At 41.2% G+C, this 24,497-nt stretch overlaps 1 protein-coding gene across 6 annotated transcripts in view; it reads left to right on the top strand.

The window, feature by feature from the left end:
* LOC122671317 (membrane-bound O-acyltransferase gup1) overlaps nt 1-24,497 on the top strand; it is a 137,947-nt gene that overhangs the window by 92,239 nt on the left and 21,211 nt on the right. For 4 of the 6 annotated variants that reach the window (XM_043868461.1, XM_043868460.1, XM_043868464.1 and 1 more), the window contains 8 exons: nt 8,593-8,706; nt 9,098-9,222; nt 9,341-9,392; nt 16,327-16,389; nt 16,640-16,749; nt 16,850-16,942; nt 17,040-17,121; nt 21,437-21,514. In XM_043868461.1, the coding sequence (XP_043724396.1) occupies nt 8,593-8,706; nt 9,098-9,222; nt 9,341-9,392; nt 16,327-16,389; nt 16,640-16,749; nt 16,850-16,942; nt 17,040-17,121; nt 21,437-21,514 (717 nt within the window). The remainder of the gene's footprint in view (nt 1-8,592; nt 8,707-9,097; nt 9,223-9,340; nt 9,393-16,326; nt 16,390-16,639; nt 16,750-16,849; nt 16,943-17,039; nt 17,122-21,436; nt 21,515-24,497) is intronic. The other 2 variants (XM_043868462.1, XM_043868463.1) reach the window with 2 other exon arrangements.

Below are 24,497 nucleotides of genomic sequence, written 5' to 3'. Positions count from 1 at the left end.
ATGGTGAGAGTTCAACTCTTGTTGCATCTAGCCAAGGGAGAGGCAATGGTGGCCGGGGTGGGGGCCGCGGTGGTGGCATTGATGGCCGTGGTGGTGGAAGAGGCAATAGTGGTGGTGGTCAAAGTGGTGGAATTTCTGGTTCTGTAAAGATCTGTAATCATTGTGGTCACCCAGGACATATCCAACGTTTTTGTTGGAAGCTTCGTGGTAAACCCCCACAGCAACAATATGCCAATTCAACCACTAATACTGAGTCTTCTGTTCCATCTTCTGAGCGTAAGGTGGTGAGGTTGTCAGATGAGGATTATGCTCGGTTCACTCAGTTTTAGATATCTCAGCCTTCTACATCCTTCATTGCTACTTTTGCCCAGACAGGTAATGCCACTGCGTGTTTCTCCTCTTCTCGCCCCTGGATCATTGATTCAGGTGCATTTGATCACATGTCTGGTGTGTCAGGTAATTTTTCTTCCTTTCAGTCTACCGAATCTACTGTTACCTTGGCTGTTGGTTCCTTTGCCAACGTCACTGGCATTGGCACTGGCATTGTTTGTCCCACTAATTCTTTGTCCTTGCCTTCTGTTCTTCATTTACCTGACTTCCCGTGTAACTTACTTTCTGTCAGTACACTTACTAAAGCCTATAATTGTTCCGTGACATTCTTTCCTGATTCTTGTGTTTCTCAGGATCTTACGATGAAGAAGATGCTTAGTAACGGACGTGAGAAAGGGGGGTTGTATCCTCTTGACGAGTCTCCTTCCGTTGCTTGCTCCAGTGTTCTGTCTCCAAACCAATTTCATTGTCGGCTAGGCCATCCATGGTTGCAAAGTTTACAAAAGTTGGATCCTCGTTTTCATTCTCTTTCTAGTCTAGAGTGTGAGTCGTTTCAGTTTGGAAAGCTGCTTCGTGTGAGTTATTCCCCTAGAGTCAATAAACGTTCTGTGAACCCTTTTTCTTTAGTGCATTCTGATGTATGGGGACCTTGTCTTGTAACTTCTAAGTTGGGATTTAAATATTTTTTTAACTTTGTTGATGACTATTCTAGAGTCGCTTGGATTTATTTAATGAAGCATCATTGTTAGTTATTTGGCCTTTTTCGTACCTTTGTTAATGAAATTCAGACTCAGATCAATACCCATATTCGTATTTTGCATAGTGATAATGCACTCGAGTATTTTTCAGCACCTTTTAATTCCTTTATGGCTGACCGTGGTATGTTGCATCAATCTTCCTGTCCAGCTACACCCCAACAAAATGGTGTGGCTGAACGGAAGAATCGACATCTTATGGAGGTGACTCGCTCCATCCATTTTGAAATGAAAGTCGCAAAAATATTTTGGGCTGATGCTATTTTGACTGCCTGTTTTCTTTTCAATCGTATGCCATTGTCTGTGTTACAAGGGGGGATTCCTCATTCTCTTTTATTTCTGTCTGAACCGTTTTTTGTTTTACCACATCGTGTTTGATTTATTCATGATCATCGTCCAGGGTTGTCCAAGTTAAATCCCAAAGCCATTAAGTGTATTTTCTTGTGATATTCACGGACTCAAAAAGGTTATCGGTTTTATTCTCCTGTTCTCTAAAAATATTGTCATTGCTGATGTTTCCTTTTTTGACTCCACCTCCTATAGTGGTGATTCTTTTCCATTTTCTGAGTCTTTTATTCCCTCTGAGTTGGATGATAAGATACCTTTGTATAAGGTTTAGCGCTATGTTTCACAAGTTTCCACGGTTGCGGTTTCATCACCACGTCCCCCACCTTTACCTCCACCTGTTCGGCCAGCACGTCGCCCTATTCGGTTCTTTTTATTCGTCGTCCTCGTGTTGATGCAGCACCCCCGGCCTCTACTGCTCCTCCGGCACCTACTTTGTTTACCGATCCGGCTCCTCAGTTAAGTAATCCTGTTTCAGATTTGGATATTCCCATTGCTCATCGTAAGGGTGTTCATAGCTGTACTCAACATCCTTTGTCTCATTTTGTTTCTTATGTTGGTTTGTCTGCTAACTTCTCTTCTTGTCTCTCTACTATTGAGTCTTATCCTACTCCTAAGTCTGTTTCAGAGGCATTATCCCATTCTGGCTGGAGGACAACTATGAAGGAGGAATTGTCGGCTTTGTCTGAAAACCATACTTAGGATTTGGTGCCTTTACATATGGGTGCGAAGGCCATTGGTTATCGGTGGGTGTATGTTGTGAAGGTGAATCCGGATGGCTCCTTAGCTTGTTTGAAGGCACGGTTGGTTGCAAAGGGTTATACCCAGGTTTATGGGGTTGGCTATCTTGATACATTTTTGCCGGTTGCCAAGCTTGCCTCTGTTCGTCTCTGGATTTCTCTTGTGGCTTCACATCACTAGCCTCTTTTTCAGTTGGATGTGAAGAATGCATTTCTTCATGGTGATCTCCATGAGGAGGTTTATATGGAGCAACCTTTAGAGTTTGTTTGTCAGGGGGAGCCTAGTCTGGCTTGCAAACTCAAGAAATCGTTGTATGGGTTGAAGCAATCTCCTAGAGCCTGGTTTGGGAAGTTTTCTGATGTGGTTTTGGAGTTTGGGCTAACTTGGTCTTGTAATGATCATTAAGTTTTCTACCAACATAAAAAGGCTGGTAGGATATTTTTGGTGGTATATGTTGATGATATAGTCATTACTGGTGATGATGCTGAAGGTATTAAGCAGCTGAAAATACACTGGCAGCATAAGTTTCAGACCAAGGATCTTGGTAGGTTTAAGTATTTCCGTGGAGTTGAGGTTGCTCAGTCTAGCAAAGGTATTTCTCTTTCCCAGAGAAAGTATGTTCTCAACTTGCTTACAGGAACAGGTATACTTGGATCTAAACCTTTGGATACTCCAATGGATCAGATTCTGAAGTTAACAGGTGGCAGTGGTGATGCTCTTGATGATCCGGAAAAATATCGAAGACTTATTGGTAAGTTGAACTATCTCACTGTGACTCAACTAGACATTGCCTTCCCGGTCAGTGTAGTGAGTCAATTTCTGTCCTCTCCTAGGACATCGCATTGGGATGCTGTGGTTCGGATTTTGAGATCCTCAAGATGGCTGTTGGCCGTGGTCTACTCTATACTAACCATGGTTATGGGCGTGTTGAGGGGTTTTGTGATGCTGATTGGGCCGGTTCCCCTGTGGATCGGAGAACTACTATTGGGTATTGTGTCTTTGTGGGAGAAAATTTGGTGTGCTGGAAGAGTAAGAAACATCCAGTGGTAGCCAGATCTAGTGTAGAATCGGAGTATCGGGCCATGGCCCAGGTTACTTATGAGTTGATGTGGATGAATTAGTTGTTGGCTGAGTTGAAGTTTGTGGACAAGACACCTTTACGGCTGTGGTGTGATAATCAATTTGCTATCCACATTGCTTCCAATCCTATGTTCCATGAAAGAACAAAACACATAAAGGTTGATTGTCATTTTGTTCGGGAAAAACTCCAAGAAGGTCTTATTGCCCCACAACAGGTTCGTATAGGAGAGCAACTTGCTGATGTTTTTACCAAGTCTTTGGGGAGTGTGCGAATTGATTATATTTGTAACAAGCTGGGCATGATTAATATATATGCTCCAGCTTGAGGGGGAGTGTTAGAGAACGAGAATAAGGGTCTCGGTATTAGCGCCTAGTGCTAATACTGAGACAAGTTTAGTAGGGGTATTTTTGGGGTTTTCTCCTCTTTGTATTAGCTCTGTTTTATTATTTATTCATATTGGTGAAGAGGGGAGAACAATTCATTCGATTGTTCTGCCCAAAGGATTACAGTCCATTGGCTTGTTCTTCTTCTTCCCTCTCTTCTTTTCTTCTAATCCATTATTATTTACAGTACCAAATAGAGGCCAAGGCTTTATTCCAGATAGAGAGGGCTAGGGGGCAAAAGAAAAAAAGGTGGTCAATGTCCTCAAAATCATTCCAACAAAGAATATAGGAGGGGGAAATATGGGTGTGGTGGCGAAGAAGAAAAGATTGGGTGGGGAGGCAAAGGTTAAGGGTTCTCCAAACGTTAAAGCTGTGGCGGGGAATATGGCCTTTGAACCAAACAATATTGGACCAGGGAACCGGGGGGAGGGACATGGTGTCTGACAAAGTCCCAAGCTGAGGAGGAGCTGAAAACCCCTTTAGGGGAGGGGAGCCAAGTAACCTTATTCGAGAGAGAATGGTTGGGGGGAGGGGGGGAAAGGCGCCTAGACTAGGGAGAGGCAAGGGGGAAAGGGGAGGGAGGGGACCATGATCCAGAGGAGATGAGTGTGGAGAGAGGAGAGGATTTGGGAATGCTAGAGGAATAGATCGATCGGGCCCCAATGATATTGTATAGGATACCTAAGGGATGCCAAGGATCAAGCCAGAGGGATGTAGAGGAGCCATTGGCAATTATGGAGGAGGTGGCTGAAAGGTCTAAGGGGCGAAGGAGGAGAATCTTGCGGCACACCCAAGAGGGATCAGTGGGCTGGGAAACTATCCGGATGGAGTCATTCTTAAGGAGATAGGAGTAGACCCAGTTAACCCAGATGGAATCATGCTTAGTGGAGATTTTTGAAATTAGCTTGAGAATGCATGCAATATTATAATCGCGGATAATATTGCATGCAGGGAAAACAACTCCGAAAGGGAAAACAACTTTCCTTTGCAGGTAGGATTGTTCTGATCAAATCCGTCCTTCAGTTCTCCTACATTTATTGGTATGGTATCTATGGCCTTCCAAAATCCATCATCTTTGGTATGGAATTCTTAAGGAGATAGGAGTAGACCCAGTTAACCCAGATGGAATCATGCTTAGTGGAGATTTTTAAAATTAGCTTGAGAATGCATGCAATATTATAATCGCGGATTCTACGAATACCAAGACCTCCTTTGGATTTCGGAAGATAGATGGCATCCCAGCTGGTTGGGTAAAGAAATTTAGAAGATTCTTTTCCTTTCCACAGGAAGGAGCAAAAAAGGAATTCCATACTAAAGATGATGGATTTTGGAAGGCCATAGATACCACACCAGTAAATGTAGGAGGACTGAAGGACGGATTTGATCAGAACAATCCTACCTGCAAAGGAAAGTTGTTTTCCCTTTTGGAGTTGGAGCCTTTTACGAAGCAGGGTATCCTTGTCCGAGTCAGAGACCCCAGAAAGGAAAGTATGGGATTTCGAGAGATTAATGCGAAGACCAGAGAGGCTCGCGGAGATAGAAGAAGGGGAAGCTTTGGAGAAGATCATTAGATCATCAGCAAAGGCGAGGTGGGTAAGGTCGAGGCTTTTACACTTTCGAATGGGGAGATGAGCTGCTGGTCTGTTTTAGCCTGGATGCTTCGAGAGAGAACCTCAAGGGCATGGGAGAAGAAGAAGGGGAGAGGGGGCAGCCCTAGCGGATTCCAACTTTTGAGAGGAAGAATCCGGCAGGGGAGCCATTGACAATGACCGAGAAGAAAGGGGAGGAGATGCAGAAGTGGATCCAATGAACAAAAACTGGCGGGAAGGACATCTAGATCAGGACATCACAGATGAGATCCCAACGCAGGGAGTCGAAGGCCTCGTGGACGTCAATTTTCATGATGGCAGTAGGGGAATGAGATTTGCGGTCAAAACCCCATACAATTTTCGAGCAGAGGAGGACATTATCAGCAATGCTTCTGCTGAAAATGAAAGTCAATTGGTTGGGACTGGTAAGAGAGGGGACAACAAGCTGAAGCCGATTTGCCAAGATTTTGGCAATGAATTTGTAGAGAAGAGTACAGAGGGTGATCGGCCTACAGTCAGACAAGGAAGAGGTGCTGTCTTTCTTCGGGAGCTGGCTGGGATTGAAGAGAAAGCTACGGATAGCTTTGACAAGGTCATCTTTCAGGATGTCCCAGCAGGATGAGAAAAAACCCATACTAAATCCATCAGGGCCAGGGACCTTATTGGATTTGTGGGAGAGGACTGCTTTGAGAATTTCATCCTTCGAGGGGATAGATTGGTTGGAATCTAAAAGGGAAGAAGGGACAAATTTATTGATAAGGCTAGGAGGAAGAAGGAGGGAGGGGAAGGGGGGGGGGATAGAGCAGAGAAGAGAAGTAGGAAATGGCTTCCTTCTTGATGTCTTGGGAAGATGTAAGTGGAGAGCCGTCCTGGGAGAGGAGCAAAGGAATAAAATTGGAGTTAGTACGGGCTTTCAAGGAACGGTGGACATATGTAGAATTAGAGTCACCAAGTTCAAGCTATTTGATGCTAGATTTTTGGCGGAGGAAACTCTCTTCTTGGGCTGAGAGGGAGAAAAGCTCAATGGAGAGGCGTTTTTCCTCCTCAACCAGCAGAGAGTTGAGCATGTCAGATTGGAGATGGGATTGGACAATAGAGAGGCTAGGGCGACAGGAGGCAGCACGATAAGAGATGTTACCGAAGGAAGACACATTCCAAGCTTTGAGAGCTGCTTTGGAATTGGGAGCTTTTTTGCAAAAGCGAGGAGGGGAAGAGAGAAGCAGTGCACAGACTTATGGTCTAGATTAGCAGGAGACGTATGGACTAATTGCAAAAATGAATACCATCTGGGTGATTCTTTTTTGTGTTGTGAATCTAGGATGGGGCTTGCAACAACTTGACGTCAAGAATGCATTTCTTCATGGTGAATTGGAAGAAGAAGTGTACATGGTTTCTCATGTCAGAAAACCAAGGGAAAGGTTTGCAAGCTCAAGCAAGCTCTGTATGGGTTAAAGCAATCTCCTCGTGCCTGGTTTGGGAGATTCCACAAAGCTATGGTGTCTGTAGGCTACACTCAAAGCAATGCTGATCATACATTGTTCATTAAGCTGACTGGTTCTAAGATTGCTATTCTTATTGTGTACGTTGCTGACATTGTAGTCACTGGGAGTAACATGGAGGAAATTTCTCGCGTGAAGGTTTACCTTGGTCAAGAGTTTGAGATCAAGGACCTAAGTAAACTGCGTTATTTTCTTGGTATTGAGGTTGTCCGTTCCACCAAGGGTATTTTCCTATCTCAACGGAAATATATTCTTGATCTTTTATCTGAAACAAGGATGCTGGGTTGTAGGCCTTCAGATACTTCTCTTGAAGCAAATGTTCATCCCTCTAGTAAGACTAGTGATCCAGTGAATAAGGGACAATATCAGCGATTGCTTGGAAAGCTTATTTATTTATCCTACACTCGCTCTGATATTCCGTTTGCTATTAGTCTGGTATGCCAGTATATACATGATCCTTACTCCTCACACTTAGAACCTGTGTTCTGGATCTTGCTCTACCTGAAGTCTGCACCAAGAAAGGGAATCCTCCTCTATTTTCCTGGCCAATATCGAGTTGAGGCCTTTATCGGTGCTGATTGGGCTAGCTCTCTAGATGATCGGTGATCTACTATTGGTTATGGTACTTTTGTGGGAGGCAACTTGGTTACTTGGAGTAAGAAGTCGACAGTTGTTGCTTGGTCCAGTGCTGAAGCTGAATTTTGTGCCATGTCTCATGGCATTTGTGAGTTGATGTGGCTTCAAGGTCTCTTGAAAGATATGGACCTTTCCGTTTCCCTTCCTATGATGCTTTATTTTGACAGCAAGTCCACACTTAGTATTGGTCACAATCCAGTCTAGCACGATCGCACCAAGCATGTGGAGATAGATCGTCATATCATCAAAGAAAAAGTTAGATCAATGACTGATTTGTATTGATTTTGTAAAATCTGGAGATCAGTTAGCAGATGTTTTTACAAAAGGGTTGAGTAGTAAGTTGTTTCATCCTATAGTGTGCAAGTTGGGCATGCGTGACATCTATGCACCAACTTGAGGGGGAGTGTTGTAATATGGGTATAAAGGTAAATTTGTCCATAGGGGTATTATTGTTCTTGTACCTGTATGTCACTTATTATAAATAAAGTAGGGCTGTCTCACAGGCAGTCTAATCATTCCTCTTAATCAAACAGTAAGATAGTAAAAAAGCATTACAACTTATAATCCTAGTACCCAAAGTACCCTTATTACATGAAATTACATGACTCTAACAGGTTTTTCATTTACACAGACTTCGTTTTATTCTATACGTAGAAACAAACAAATACGCTATTTTAGACATAAATCCTTCTTCAAAATTATAATCAAGGAGCAAAAAGCTGGTATTTACACCTAACTCCCCCAATATATGGCACACCTTGTTGTACTAGCCACCATGGTGCCTGGCTGCCGCCTTCCCTTGCTTTGCCTTAGCACCAGGATAACCATGTTTCCCTTTAACCTTTTCCTTTTCAAACATTTCAGAGTTAAGTTCCTTGAAATTTGTCATCCCTTCTTGGTGAAATTACTAGAGATTAATTTCTTGGACCATGCTTAATACTAACATTAATGCATGAATACCATCTATTAGTAAGATTGATCACATCATGGTGTTTGCACCTGGAAATCAACCACTAATTTTGCTTATTAAGGTACTCTTATAGTTTGAGCTTGTCCCTGCCAACAAAATGCAATATATATTTGATCTTCCACCATTAAATTGAGATCCTAAAGCTCTTTGAAAACGTATTTGTCAATTAATTTATGGGAGGAAAGTTTCATTTTATTACTGTTGTATCTTATATCCAAGAAGTTATATTATTTTTCTTGTTATTTTTTTTTTAATTCTTTCAGGATAGAAGTGTCGACATAGATAAGTTCTCACTTGGTATGTACCTATGTTATTTGGTATATGCTCCCCTTTACATTGCTGGACCAATTATAAGCTTCAATGCATTTGCTTCACAGGTACGTCATTCAAAATATCCTCCTTTTTTTAATACTAAAGTTCCATTAAAGTGCATAGTTTGCATGGGAGAATGATTTTGTATTTCAATCTAAGAAACCTTGCCTTATGTTTGCGGTTCCATTGGAAGTCTCTGGATCCATTTAGCCATAAATAGTGTTAACCATGACTCCGTGAGTCCTTCACAGAAAAATTGATTTGTTTACCTAATTCATGTGTTAACTAACATTGTAGTTATACAGTGTAACTGGAGTTCAATTTTTGGCTTAATGTTGAACTTGTTATTCATTATTATCATGATATCTAAGTACTTTATCAAGTTCCACTATTATTATGATCTTTCTGTTTTCTTTTGAGTGGGGGCATTAATTTCATGCCACTATGGTCTTGCAGCTAGATATACCGCAGAGAAATTATTCTACTGAAAAGGTGGCTTGGTATGGAATCAGATGGATTCTTAGTCTTTTCCTCATGGAACTAATGACTCATTTCCTCTATTATAATGCCTTTGCAACCAGGTAAAATTCCCTAATGAGGAAGAAGAGGCTATGTTCCTCTCCTCCCCCCACCCCACAAAATAAAAAAAAAGGTTTGAGTTTTGTGTTTGAGATCTAATCTTGTCATTTTTCTGTTTAGTGGTGTGTGGAAACAGTTATCTCCTTTGGAGGTCTTCATCATTGGATATGGGGTAAGGGATGTTCCTTAAATTTATAAGGTTCTGCTTGGCTGCATTCTTGGTAGCTTTCTTCTTCATTTAACTGTAATAGCTTTTAAGTTATTTTTATATTCTTGTGCCAATCCCTTTACCCATGCCCAGCTGTGCATCCTGTATCTCTATTTTCTGTTCCTTTGATTAATATATTATCATGATCTTTTAGTGAAAAAGAAAGACAATCCCTTTACATTTTTTAGTTCAAAGTAACAAAAGGAAATAAGATGAGAGAAGAGTCTTAACTGAACAATGTGGAAAAAGAAAGACAATCCCTTTACATTTCCGTGCCGACGACATTTTATATTTAGGTAATATAGTCTTAACTGAACAATGTGGAAGACACTGATCACCGAATTCTTCGAGTGCCCAACTGCGGCAGCAATCTGGGAAGGCATCTTACAAAAATGTTGGCCTGCCCCTAGAAGAATCCTCCTTTTCTCCTGAGAATGGATTTGGATTGACATGACTTTTGGGGGCCGATCGGTGTGTGACATTGTTGGAAAGCGTGCTCTTTGTGGTACCCTGAACCACATTTGGATGGAGCGCAGTATCAGGAAATGGACCTCCAACTCTAGATCTTACCAACAGATTTGGGATTCCATCTCCTTTGATATTAGGGCGAAGATTTCGTCTGGTCCTCCCTCTTTTTGTTCTGACACCCCAAGAAACAAACTTATTGTTGTCTCCTGGGGTCTCTCCTCTGTCTCCTTTACTTCCCCAAGCCAGCAAAGCTGATGCTGGGGTTCCTTATTTTTTCTTTGGTTGCTCCCCTTTGAGGGCCCTGTAATTTTCCTTTCCTCTTGGTAATGAATTTCTTATTCACCCAAAAAAAAAAAAAAAATGAGAGAAGAGAAGATTAAGCAAGAATGCTTGGGGAAACAATCGATTTCTCTCCCCTATATGTACTAATTTGAGAATAACATGTAAGATTACATCAATGCCCCCACACTAACATAAGAAAGTTAGGTTTTATGAATAGATAGATACAAGTAGTAGGGCAAGATTCACAGGTGAAGAAAAGAGGAGAAGAGAAGAAGAAGAAAGGCTTTGGAAAGAAAACGATTATGTGTGTTGAGAACAGTTCTCAACACACTTATTAACTTCGTTAATAATTTCTAGAATTTCACTGACCTCCCTAAGGAGGTAAATGGAAATAAGGGAAGAAAAGGAAATATACAACCTAAGTCATGTCTTATAACAAGAAAGTGACAGAACTACCCTTATACAAAATACTAACAACTCTAACACTCCCCCTCAAGCTGGAGAATAAATGTCATACATTCCCAGCTTGCTCAATAAGGTACTGAATAGACCAGGGATGAGACCCTGGGTGAAAATATCTGCTATTTGATCACCTGTCTTCACAAAATGAGTACAAATGCAACCTGAATCCAACTTCTCTTTGATGAAGTGTCGATCAACCTCAATATGTTTGGTTCGATCATGTTGAACCGGATTATGGGCAATACTGATTGCAGCCTTGTTGTCACAATAAAGTCTCATTGGGCCTTCAGTGTCAAAACTCAAGTCTTGAGGTAGTCTCTTCAGCCATATAAGTTCACACACTCCATGAGCCATGGCTCTAAACTCTGCCTCCACACTAGATCTAGCTACAACTGTTTGTTTCTTGCTCCTCTAGGTAACTAGATTACCACCCACAAAAGTACAGTACCCAGAAGTGGATCTTTTGTCAGAGACTGAACCAGCCCAATCAGCATCTGTGTAACCCTCAATCTGCATATGGTTATGCTTGGCAAATAGAAGACCCTTTCCTGGGCAGGATTTCAAGTACCTGATGATGCGATACATTGCATCCAAATGTCCACTCCTGGGAGCTTGCATGAACTGACTCACCACCTGAACTGCATAAGTGCTGACTGGTCGAGTCAAGGAGAGATAGATTAGTTTCCCAACTAATCTTTGATACTTGCTTGCATATATGAGAGGAGAAACACATTCATCACCAAGCTTATGATTCAGATCAATGGGGGAAATTACTGGTTTGCACCCCATCATGCCTGTCTCTTTCAGAAGGTCCAAGACAAATTTCCTCTAGCAGATGTTGATTCTTTTCCTTGATCTAGATACTTCAATATCCAAGAAGTATTTCAAGAGTCCAAGGTCTTTGATCTCAAACTGTTTAGCCAGATAAAATTTCAATCTGTTCATCTTAGCCACATCATTCCTAGTTACCACAATGTCATCAACATAGACAATGAGAGCTGTAACTGTACCATTACCTCTCCTGATAAACAAGGTGTGGTCAGCTTGACTCTGATAATACCCATTCTTCAGGATGGCTTGTCTAAATCTCTCAAACCAGGACTTAGGAGACTGCTTGAGGCTATAGAGAGTTTTATTCAAGAGGCACACTTTCCCTTTAGCTGAGGGACACTTAAAACCAGGTGGGGGTTGCATGTATACTTCTTTTGCTAAGTCTCCATGAAGAAATGCATTCTTCACATCTAACTGGTACATAGGCCAATCTTTATTGGCTGCTTCTGACAGAAGAACTCTGATTGAGTTATGCTTGGCTATAGGGGCAAAGGTCTCTTGGTAGTCAATACCATACACTTGACTATACCCTTTTGCAACTAGCCGAGCTTTGTACCTTTCCACCGTACCATCTGATCTATACTTGATGGTATAAACCCATCTGCATCCAATTGGAATTCTCCTCTTGGGAAGATCAACCAGTGTCCAAGTATCGTTCTTCTCTAGAGCCACCATTTCCTCAGACATTACTTGCATCTACTTGGGATCGGATAAGGCCTCTGTGACATTTTTGGGAATGGAAGAAGACTCAAGGACAATGGAAAAGGTAATACCTGTAGGAGAAATAGAGTCATAGGAAACAAATTGGGCTATGGGGCTTATAGGCTCTCTTCTCCCTTTCTCATAGCAATGGGAAGATCTAATTCAGAAGGAGAAGTATTACCTGACTGAGGAGGATGAGACTGAGGATGTGGATCCAAAGAGGGGTTTTGACAGGGTTGCTTTCCCTTCAACGCATACTAGGGTTGCTTTCCTTTTCCCTTCAATAAGCATTCACCTCTTGTGAATACAACATCTTTGAATCTTATTCCTTTGTATTCTTTTTTTCTGCTAGCATCAATATCAACAACACCATCAACATCAACAACATCCACTTCTTTGTATTTTCCAATATCAAATAGGAATGGGGAAGTAGAGGTAGGCAAGGGAGATAGAAAAGGAATGACATCAGCATCCTGTTCACTTCTAGTACTCTCCCCCTGAGGAGGATGCTGAGGAGAAGAAAAGTAAATAATAGACTCAAAGAAGGTGACAACTTTGGAGAGAAGTTGCTTTCGGGAAGGAGGATGGAAGCACCTATACCCTTTGGTTGAATCGGAGTAGCCCAAGAAGATGCACTTGAGAGCATTTGGATCAAGCTTGGTGCGGGCTGATTTGTTGACATGAACATAACAAGCAGAACCAAAGACTTTTGGAGGCAAAGAGAAGGCTGAGGATTGAGGAGAAAGGGGAGCCAGGGGAGATTTGGAGCCAAGAAGTGGAGATGGCATCCGGTTAATAAGGAAGCCAGCAGGAAGAAGTGCATCAGACCAAAATGTCTTAGGCACATGTATACCAAAGAGATGACTCCTGGTGATTTCCAACAAGTGGTAGTTTCTCCTCTCAGCCACCCCATTTTGTTGAGGGGTTTCAACACATGCCAATTGATGGATAATCCCATTATCAGTTAAAAATTGTTGGAGCTCCCCATACATATATTCACCTCCCTTATCTGACCTAACAATTTGAATTCGAGTACCAAATTTAGTGTTGATAAATTGATAAAAATTCTTAAAAGCATCACAAACATCACTTTTTTGTTTCAACAAGACAGTTCAAGTGGACCTAGAATAGTCATCAACAAATGAAACAAAGTAACGATATCCCGACAAAAAAGTAGTGGGAGAAGGCCCCCAAACATCAGATTGAACAAGAGAAAAAGGAACAGTGAATCTATTACCATAATAAGGATAAGATGTGCGACAATGTTTAGCAAAAATACATGATTCACACTGAAAAACATGAGGAGATGGAAAAGAAGTAAACAACTGGGGTAATTATCTCCTCATAACTACAAAAGAGGGATGACCAAACGTTGATGGCAAAGCGTTATAGACTCCAAAGTACTACGATCACTCCGACCACAAACATAAGCTGCAACAGTAGATGTATCAAGTAATCGTGGTTCAACTTTCTCAGTCCTACTGCTAATAACCCTCTTTGTCTCCAAATCCTAAAAAAGTCAATACGAAGGAAAGAAAGTGACACAACAATTTAAGGATTTGGTTAGGTGACTCACTGATAATAGGTTAGTAGCAATATTAGGGACTTGAAGAACAGACTCGAGGGAAATAGGAGTAACTCTCACATTACCCTTACCAGAGACAGAAGAAAGGGAACCATCAACAACCCTTACCTTGTCTCGGCCAGAGCAAATGGAGTAGAAATCATAATACTGTGACATACCAGTCATGTGATCAGAGGCTCTAGAGTTAATAATCCAGGTGGGTGCAGTAGAAGGAGCAGACGAGACCTGCAGAGCTGAGGCAGAAGTAGTAGACCCTCCAGAGGTAGAACTAGTAGCTGACCCTCCAAGGTGAGACATCAGCCGACGGAGGGCTGCAATATCATCCTGTGAGAGGGAATCAGGAGCCGGCTGGGGTCCAGATAGCTCAGGCTTAGTTGTCACAGAGTGAGCCCTAGCTCCTCCTCGCTTGCCTCCACGGGCACTAGATGAACCACCTCGCATACCAGGAGGCTGCCCATGAAGATCCCAACACCTGTCCTTGGTGTGTCCAAGTTTTACACAATGATCACATTTAAATCTTTCACGGTTATCTCCACGAGTTGGCCCTTGGCCTTTCCCCCCGCTTTTCCAGTCTCTGTGGGAACTAGAAACAAGAGTAGATCTCTCTGTGGATGGTGTAATATCCATAGTTGTTCTCCTGGTTTCCTCACTTTGCAAGTAGCTGCACATGTCATCCAGAGATGGAAAGGGAGATCTCCCTAAGATTTGCAAGCGAAGAGGTTTATATTCTGGGTTAAGACCACCCAGCAAAATAAGGACCCTTTCCTTTTCACGGTTCGTGTAGACCATTGCCTCATCCTCAGAATTGGACAGGTGGAGATTGTTATAGTGATCATGCTTCTCCCACAAGCTGATAACAGTGTTGTAGCAATCAGATATGCTCCCATCACCCTGTTTCATATGGATGATTTTTTGAAGGATTTGATACACTTTAGTTGCATCACCAACTCTATCATAAACCTTGGAGGCACTGTCCCAGATGTCTTTCGCAATCTCCTTACTCATAAACCTCCTACCTATCTCGGGTTTCATGGAGAATATCAGCCAAGTTATAACAGTGGAGTTCTCAGTCTCCCACTTGACATAGCCTAGATCAGTTGTAGCAGGAGCCTTGTTAGACCAAGTAATGTATCCTAACTTTCGCCTACTGCGTAGGGACTACTTCACAGAATGGGACCAATCCAAGTAGTTGGTACTGTCCAATTTCACAACAGATATTTGGGTGTTGGGATTGTCAAAAGAAGCCATAGTGGGGAGACCACTAGCCGAAATTGGTCCGCTGACCTCAGAATCAGCCCCAGACATAGTAGACATGGTACCAAAATACTCAACAAAACAGATTGGTGTTGCACAACTGGGGAGTAACCTCTACCCACACACAAGCAAGAAATCCAGCAAACAAAGAGAACGATACACTGCCCAAGCAGTTCCAGCAGCAAAAGGAAGGTAAATCCTTGAGGAGAACTTAAATTAAGCACCTTGGGTGCATCTTAACATCATTCCAGCAGTCATCCATCACATAATCATAAAAAGAACTTCCGAAAAAAGCTTCAACTAACAACCTTCAAATGCAACAAGATGTAAACAATGCAAACCTTCCATTGTAGCACTTCATAACCACCCAAAGTGTTGGCTGCCAACAACGAAGAGAGCAAACAAGCAGCAGAGCAGACGGTACTGTTGGAGCAGCAGAAAATCGAGCTATGTTCCTCAAAACTGTGACCTGCTTCAACCGAATGCTAGGGGATATGAAAGGATACCCCTAGGCGATCCAAATGCAGCAAACCTCATCCCAAATGGTTGAGGGAGGAGGAAGAAACCAAAAGAAATGTGGAGGTGCTTTAATGGAACCCTGTATCCTTTTAGGGTTCCAAAGAGAGGTGAAAGATAAAACTAAGTAGCCGACTCTCAAACCAGAGAAGCTGGCTTTGATACCAAGTTCAAACTTAAAAGGGGATCGATTCTAGTAAGGTAGAAGTCATTTACAGCAACAAAGAAGGAGAAGAAGAGGAGAAGAGAAGAGAGATTGAGAGAATAATCGATTATGTGTGTTGAGTGATTCTCAACACACATAATAACTTCATTAATAAACTTCTGGAAATTACATAAGCCTCCCTAGGGAGGAAAGAAGAAATAAAAGAATGAGCAAATAACAACTAACTCATGTCTTATAATATGACAATGACAGAAGTACCCTTACATAACTCTAACATGTGGATGGTGGCAGAGAGGTATGATGGGGGAGGGGTCCTGGATGATGGTGGCACCACACCAGGGAGGTCAGCCATGGAGGCCGGCACTCACGGTTACCAATATTCTTTGGTAGACCTACATTACAGACTTACCAATCCATACTTTGGTGGAGCCCGCCCTTATTAATTTTTATGATTATCTAGTGCGCATTACCTTAACATCTTACAATGTTCTCAAAAGCTGAATTTGAAATGATAATATTATTTCCTCCCTTACGTTCCTCTATGTATGCCTTTTCTTAGCATCTTTCTGTATGAGAACGTGCATTGCGTTATTAATGTTGAATTGCCAATAACATTATCTACATTTTGGCAGGTCCTTAATTTTATGTGGCTTAAATTTTTACTAATCTGGCGCTATTTTCGTTTTTGGGCATTGGTATGTGCAATGCTGAATAATTCATTTTTTACGCTTTTGTTTTCCTTTTTGGTCTTTTTCTTCCTCAATCTCTTGTGTAGCCTTTGGCTTATGCTGGATGGACTAAATCTAGCATCAGAGTTGCTGTTTGGGTTGAATGCATGGACTATCGTGGTCTGGATTATGCTTACCATATTATCAGTGGTGTGAAGTTTATTGGTAGTTTGGATGAACTTAATTGTGGTTGTTCGATGACACTTGTTGATCATAGGTTGGAGGTGTTGAGGCCCCTGAGAATATGCCACGATGTATCAATAATTGCTATGACTTGGAAAGCTTTTGGAAAAATTGGCATGCTTCCTTCAACAAATGGCTTGTCAGGTCCTTTTTCTTGTATTCTTTTCACAACCCCTCCCCCCCCCCCCCCCCCCTTAAAGTTCCCGTGGGTAACATAAGTATTATGCTGGTGCTTGTTATTTAGGTACTTGTACATTCCTCTTGGTGGTTCTCACAAAAAGTTACTCAATGTGTGGGTTATATTCACATTTGTAGCTATATGGCATGATTTAGAATGGTTAGTTCCCTTCCAAGCAGCATCCTTTTAAGTTATGTTGGAGAATTGGATCTGCTGTTGTTGCATCCATGGATTGAATTCCTTTCTTTTTCTGTAGGAAACTTATTTCATGGGCATGGTTAACATGTTTATTCTTTATCCCCGAAATAATTATGAAATCAGCAGTTACTGCATTTCAGGTAATATTAGTGGCAATTTTAATAATTTTTTAATGGACCATTTATCATGATGGCATCTTATGTTAACACTTAACATTTCATTTTCTTCCAAGGGCTTTCTTTGAAACATCTTCAAATGGGTGTTACCTAACTTACCTTTGTAATTATATTTTTTTAAGATTCAAAATCAAGGTTCCTGGTTTCAGTTTTGACCGAAACCGAAATTTCGGTCGAAAGTTGTACAATTTTTTTGCAAATTTATATAGTTAGTTTCGAGGGCCAAATGGCCAAATTAGGTCTTGAAACTTCTAGGAAACCCTATTTTAGGCCCTCTAAACATAGTGGAACCCTTGGATTTTAAAAAAAAAAACACCCAAAATGGTAGTTTGACTTCAGACCCTAAGTTGGTAGTATACATTCTATACATTATTTAATTAGCCTATTCCACACAATGTTTAGTATTAGAACACCTATAATTCAAGTAAACAACAACAACAACAACTCAGCCTTATCCCAACTAAATGGGGTCGGCTACATGGATCCTTTCAAAAACAAAGTAAGAGGAATGAAGAAATGGGATAAGAAAAGTAAGTAATGGAAAATGAAAAATGAAAGTAGGATCAAAAGGCTCTATCTGAGGTCATACTTGGCACAAGAACCAGACTAAGCATGTCATTCTTCACAACCTCACCTATGGTAATTTTAGGCCTGCCCCTAGCTCTTTTAGTTCCTTCAATCGGCATCAAATCACTTCAACTTACTGGGGCATCCCCAGGCCTCCGTTGCACATGGCCAAACCGGACCTTTATCTGCTCCATTTCCTAGGCAGGTCCATTTCCCCAAGTTCCTCTAATAGGGGGGTGGAAATGACCACCCTACCCCTTCCCGAATACATTGCTCGGGTGGGGTCCACCCCCTTTACTAGAGGAACTTGGGGAAATGGAGCAGGCAGGAAATGGAGCAGATAAAAATACTTGCCAAACCACCTCAGACGACTCTCGAAGCTTGTTGCTGATCAGGGCCACTCCCACATCAGCTCTAATACGTTCATTCTCACTTTATCCTTCCTAGTTTTGCCGCACATCCATCTTAACATCCTCATCTCTGCAACACATAGCTTCGTTATATGGCACTTCTTACCTTCCCAACATTCCGCCTCATACATCATAGCAGGTCGGACAACAGTCCTATAAAACTTTCCTTTAAGATTTAAAGGAATGTGTCGGTCACACAGTACTCCAGTCGCACCTCTCCACTTCATCCATCCTACTTCAATTCTTTTGAAACATCATCATCTATGACACTTTCTTTGTGTATGATAGACCCCAAATATCTGAAATAGTCACTTGGCGGTATCTCTCTCTCCTCAATTTTTACCATGTCATCATCCATCATAGTGTGACTAAAGGTACACATCATCTACTCTGTCTTTGATCTACTAATCTTAAAGGCCCTTGTTTCCAAGGTCGATCTCCACAATTCTAACTTAGCGTTAATCCCCTACTTTTGTCTCATCCACCAAAACGATATCATCGGCGAAGAGCATACACCACGGTACCTCGTCTTAGATGTTCTTGGTTAATTCATCTATGATAAGTGCAAACAAATAAGGGCTTAGGGCTGATCCTTTATGTGACCCAACCGTTATTGGGAATTCCTTGCTTTGGCCTCCCACAAATCTCACACTAGTCACCACACCCTCATACATATTTTTAAGGCCAAATGTTCTTGGTGCTGGAGGCACAGACTGCGTCCAGACACATGGGAGTGGGTGAAATGACCACCCTGCCCCCCTGAATGGCCGGCCCATGTGTCTGGGCACAGACTGCGCTACGCCTCTACGGCACAATGTATATCAGCCCTATCTTTAGTTACTTCTATATACTGATTGGACACCCCTCTCTTTGCAAGAACATGTCAGATTAAATCTCTAGGGACTCTATCATTTTGGCTTTCTCCAGGTCAATAAAGACCATATGAAGATCCTTCTTGCTAGCTCGACATCTTTCCATGAGCCTCCTCAATAGGTAGATAGTTTCTATAGTGGATCTACCTGGTATAAAACCAAAATAATTCTTCGAGATATGAGTCTCTCTTTTTAGACGGGCTTCAGTAACCTTCTCCCAAAGTTTCATAGTATGACTCATCAGTTTTATGCTTCTATAGTTGTTGCAGCTTTGGACATCACCCTTAGTTTTGTAGACTAGAACTACAATGCTTCTCCTCTACTTATCTGGTATTTTCCTGGAGATCATAATCTTGTTAAATAAGTTGGTTAACCAACTTACCCCACATACTCCTAGGGCCTTCCACACTTCTATTGGGATCTCATCCAGGCCTGGTGTCTTGCCTACTTTCATCTTTCTTAAGGCTTCTTTAACTTCTTCCACCACACCAATCTTTCGTACATATCTATGATGTGTGATGTCTTAATGAATAATGCTGTTAACCGAGTCGGTCATAGTCGAAATATCTCCATTTAGAAGTTCACAAATGTACTCATCTCATCTCCTCACAATGTCTTCATCCTTTACAAACACTCTTCCATCCTCCCTTTTTATACATCTCACCTGGTCGAAATCTTTACTCTTTCTTTCTCTCATTTTAGCTATTTTATAAATAGCATTTTCCCCTTCCTTTGTGTTTAGCTTATTATAGAGTTCCTCATATTTCGTTGCCCTAGCCATATCCACCATCTTCTTAGCCTCGTTTCTAGCTTCATTATTCTTCTGTTTATCTTCTGTTTCATTAGTCCTTTGCCATGTCTTAAACCTCTTTCTTGATCTTGATGGCTGCTTGGACCTCCTCATCCAACCACCTAGTCTCCCTAGGGGCCTGCCACCTACCCTTTGCTTACCCTAGCACTTCTTTGGCGACCCTCTTAATACAAGTCATCATCTCTTTCCATATCACATTGGTGTCTCCCTCAAAGTGCCACTTTCCTTGTTTGACCACATTTTAAGTAAATGTGTCTAGGGACTCCCCTTTTAATCTCCACCATCTTATCCTAGGGTCCATAGGTTCCCTCCTTACACGCTTCTGTGCACTGGTTACAGGCTTCAAGTAAAACAACTTAAATATATATTAGGAATGAATAGACATCAAATTATAAACTATTTCATAAATCTTGCATCGTACATGGTTTGTTCCATTACATTTCTCTACTGCCCAAGCACTAGTTCCAACCTTGTACGGTAGTGATTTGGCCAAGAATACAAGAAACCAGTGTTTTCCAAGGGGCTGTGCCAAAACTAGGTGAAGTGCACGAACTGTGGCATTTATAGTGAAGAGGTTGAACAGTTTAGACCAAAATATTGGCGAACCTGTAAACGAGATACCAACACATTTCATGAATTTTGGTTCGAAACATTGACAATTTGGAGTATCGCAGGCTGTTTCATTTCGACAGCCTGTGAATTTCATGAAATTTCGCGAAACTGTGTACCATTTTCAGTACTTCCAAGAAACAGTCAATGAAATCTAATAAAGAACATTCAAGGGTTAATGAGCTGGTATCTCATTGGATGAATTTTTTATTTGTATGGTTTTCCTAAAAGCTTCTGGGATGCTGTTCTGATATTCTGTAAATGGCCTTTGGCATTTATTGTTTAATAAAATTACTTTAACCAACTGGAAATGCCTTCAGGATTTGAATTTCTTCGATGAAACTGTCCTGATTGTATTTGGATTAGTACCATCGGGGGGAGGGGATCGATTTGTTTTTCTGAAGGAATGATTTTCCACTATGTCAGCTTTTGGATGTGCATTGGTGTGCCTCGTGTATGTGCCCCAATTTGTTGCGTGAGCTTTTTAGCCTGTACGTCGAGGCATTTTCCTTGAATTACAGTTGAACCTCAAGGTGTAATGAAATATTCACCTTTTTACGTTCAAGTTGAGTAAGGATATTATGTCCTTTAATGATTCAAAAGGATTGAACAGAAAACGAGTCATATTTTGATACAATAGAGCTGAACTTATCTTGGCAAATCCAAAATAAATGAATATTTAGTCTGATACTCCAATAAAAAAAATACCATCACCCAAATAGGTTTGCTCCAATTTCTTATTTTCTTATTGCTTATAACTGAAAATGGCAAATGCCAAGTTTGTGATGGATGTTTTGTTCCAAAAATAGTTATTTGGTATACTTTTGCTTCCCTTCTCCCTAGCCTTTAGTTACTTTTAGCTTCACTTTTGAGTGTGTAAATTTTTTGTTATATTCTTCGTAGTCTATGTATCATGGCCCATTCTTCTATTCATTTTATTTCTTTCTCATTCTTTCCTAATTGTCATCATGATTTTGTATTTTACAACCGAAAAAGTATTGTATGGTCAGGCTAAGGATGCATTTGGGGAGTTTGTTCTTCGTGAACTCAATGCCGTTTCTGGTGCTTTTACTATTACTTGCCTCATGGTATGTTTCCATCTTGTATATAGTTTATAAATTTCAGGTGAGTCAGTGATTGATATTTAACATTTATCCATTCAAATTCTGCACTTTTTTTCTCTTATTATTAGGTGACAGTGTCACTGCCTACAAGGGTTAATGATGAAGTGTGTATTAGCCAAGGAACTAAAACTCAGAACTCGACCAGGTTTCGACCTTGGGAAAAACCTAGTTGTCTCGAGATATCTCGAGATCTCGGTCGAGTTGGTGCATTTTTTTTTTCAACTCGAAACGTGGTTTCAGTGGGTTTTAGACCTAGTTTGGGTCTGAAACTTAGTATTCGATCTATTTTAGGCCATTTAAACACAATGGCACTATCAAATTTTGCAAAAACTAAGTCTAAATAAGAGTTTCACTTCGGACCCTAGGTTGGTAGGCGACGACGTACTAAAATACCCTACTCTACACATAATTTAGTAATAGAAAGTAATCAAAACATTCAATTAATGTAAAACAACTTAAATAAGCATTAGAAATGTTGAAGTGTACAATACATCAATGTGTTTAACAATGTTACAACTATCATCCCTTAAAATGTGATTGAATCACGCATTCAGTCCCCATTAGTGCCACATAGTCTTCCCATGTCATAGTGTTGCTGTACTGTTGTTGCACATAGTTTTCCACAGCAGTCATATAAGAGTTGTTATCAGCATATGCCAAGTCCCCTATCCTAGAGTATAGAAGAGGCGGTTGCCATGAGGCGTGAGATCCACTACTATTGTCATATTGAGACATGTATGGGTGTGGCTGGTTTGGGATTGGGAATATGGGCCCAAAACTTGACCCAGTGCTCTCCTGGCCATAATCATAGTCATGATGAGGCTGAGATGAATGCCACGACTGACGCCCACTAGTAGTATCTATACTCATGCTTCCGATACTTGCAAGCATGGTGTTCATACTCATGTCGTCATCCTGAGCCTGTGATTGTTTGCGACCTTTCTTTCTCTTGTACGTAGCAAGGGCACCATGGTCTCGATCCTGTGTGACATGCTTAGACTGAGACTCACCTGTGTAACGCACAGGCCCCGCCTTCGTCCCCACCTCATACTGGTACTGCTCGCGCATCCTCTCATGGCGATCATCAAAATAACCACCACTCCACATGCCACCACCACCACTACCAGCAGGGTCATCACCACCACCATCATCATCATCATCAACACTTTCTGTTGCAACCTCAAAAGGTCTCGGTCACTCTGAATGCACGCACCCCTCTTCCGACATATATTCCTCAACATCTGAACCTACTACGGACGCAATGGTAGGGTCGGGCCTACCCCCAAGCTTATCCATATCTGGTGCACCAGGATCCCTCATCCACTGGAATAAGAGATCTAGCTCGATGGGTTCTCTATCATTGGTGTCCATTCCTTCACGTATGTGCCTCATCCTTAGTCTCATATGTTGAGGTAAAGTCCTCCCACATCATCTATTATGGTTTTGATGATAACAAATAAGTCTTGTGTGCTAAGTTGTGTTAAGTTGTATAAAGAGATTTCATAAGAGTAGAGCATCAAGTATGGGGGAGCACCGAGCACTTAAAAGATTGATGCACCAAGTCAAAGCTTTCAAGATATTTGAAGAGAAGAACACAACTCAAGACTTATCTTCAAACAATTTTATGGGATACAAGATCTCAAAGAATTTGTTTATTTGTATCAAGTTGTATTTAAGTTAAAGTCCATATTCAAATGTAATGCACACACTCACGCATACATACATGTAGTGTGACCCTAGGAGGTTATTTTAGACACTTCCCATATGGACTAAAACCAAAGAAAATGGCCTGGACTTGTCCAACTAAGGACTTAGTCATTTTCAGTAAAAACAGCTGATCCGGCATACCGAATCCAGATCCGGCATGCCGAATCTCTTTTGGCCTACTTAACACAATCTCAGGGTTTGCTCATAGAGAGCAAACAGAATGTACCAAATCTGATCTGGCATACCGAATCACAATCCAGCATACCGAATTGTGTTATGGCTGTTATGAATTAGCCGTTGGTCAACGGATATATTCTGTGATCCGGCATGCCGAATTGGGAAACGGCATACCGGATCAGGACAGACTTTTGTCCGAAATTAGCAATGACTCTTAGATGCCTTAAGCACCTTTGCCTATAAATAGGTAAGCTTAATTAAGCTAAACACAATTAATCAAAGCTAATCAAAGTTATCAAAAGATATTACTACTTGATCATTCAAAGCATTGAAGTGTGCATTCTTCATCAAGCATTCATTCAAGTACATTCCCTCACTAGCTCCTTCATCACACTTAGCATTAAGCTTCAAAGTTGAAATGTAGCAAACACCACTAAGGTTGAGGTAACTCTATCTTTAGTACCATTTTATTTTATATGGTTGTTTGAGTCCTCTTGCTTGGAATCAAGAGTAGTTTGAGTCCTCTTGCTCAAAAATCAAGATTAGTTGGTTGGTTGAGTTCTCTTGCTCTTAATCAAGATTTGTACGAATCCTCTTGCTCATACTCAAGATTCTGTTTAGTGGAATTCTTTCTAAGGTGAGAGGAGTAGACGTAGGCAAGTTTTGGCCGAACCACTATAAATTTCTTATATTATCTTTGTTATTTGCTTGTCTCTCATTGATAACTTTTTAATTCCACATTATTTGTTATATTCCACTACAATCACCTATTCACCCCCTCTAGGTGAATTCACATCATATTGTAATGCACTTATGCTAGCTGCTCCAGTCGTTTGTGACCCAATCTGTTCTGCCTCTTCGAGTGGATCAATGAGAATGTACTCCAGTTGCACTCGCGTCCGGAGGATGAACAAGTCTGTGAGAGCACTCTCACTGCTATCTTCCTCAGGTTGGGTGAACTTGTACCATAAAGCACCCACCAGTCGGCTGCATTACAAATATAGAATATTAGGTATATGTATATTCTGAAGGGATAAAAATATAAATCATAAATGTAATGCCA

Source organism: Telopea speciosissima, chromosome 8 (assembly GCF_018873765.1).
Source record: "Telopea speciosissima isolate NSW1024214 ecotype Mountain lineage chromosome 8, Tspe_v1, whole genome shotgun sequence".
NCBI lineage: Eukaryota > Viridiplantae > Streptophyta > Magnoliopsida > Proteales > Proteaceae > Telopea > Telopea speciosissima.
The sequence above is the reverse complement of the archived record's forward strand: the minus strand, read 5'-3'. Positions and strand labels throughout refer to the sequence as shown.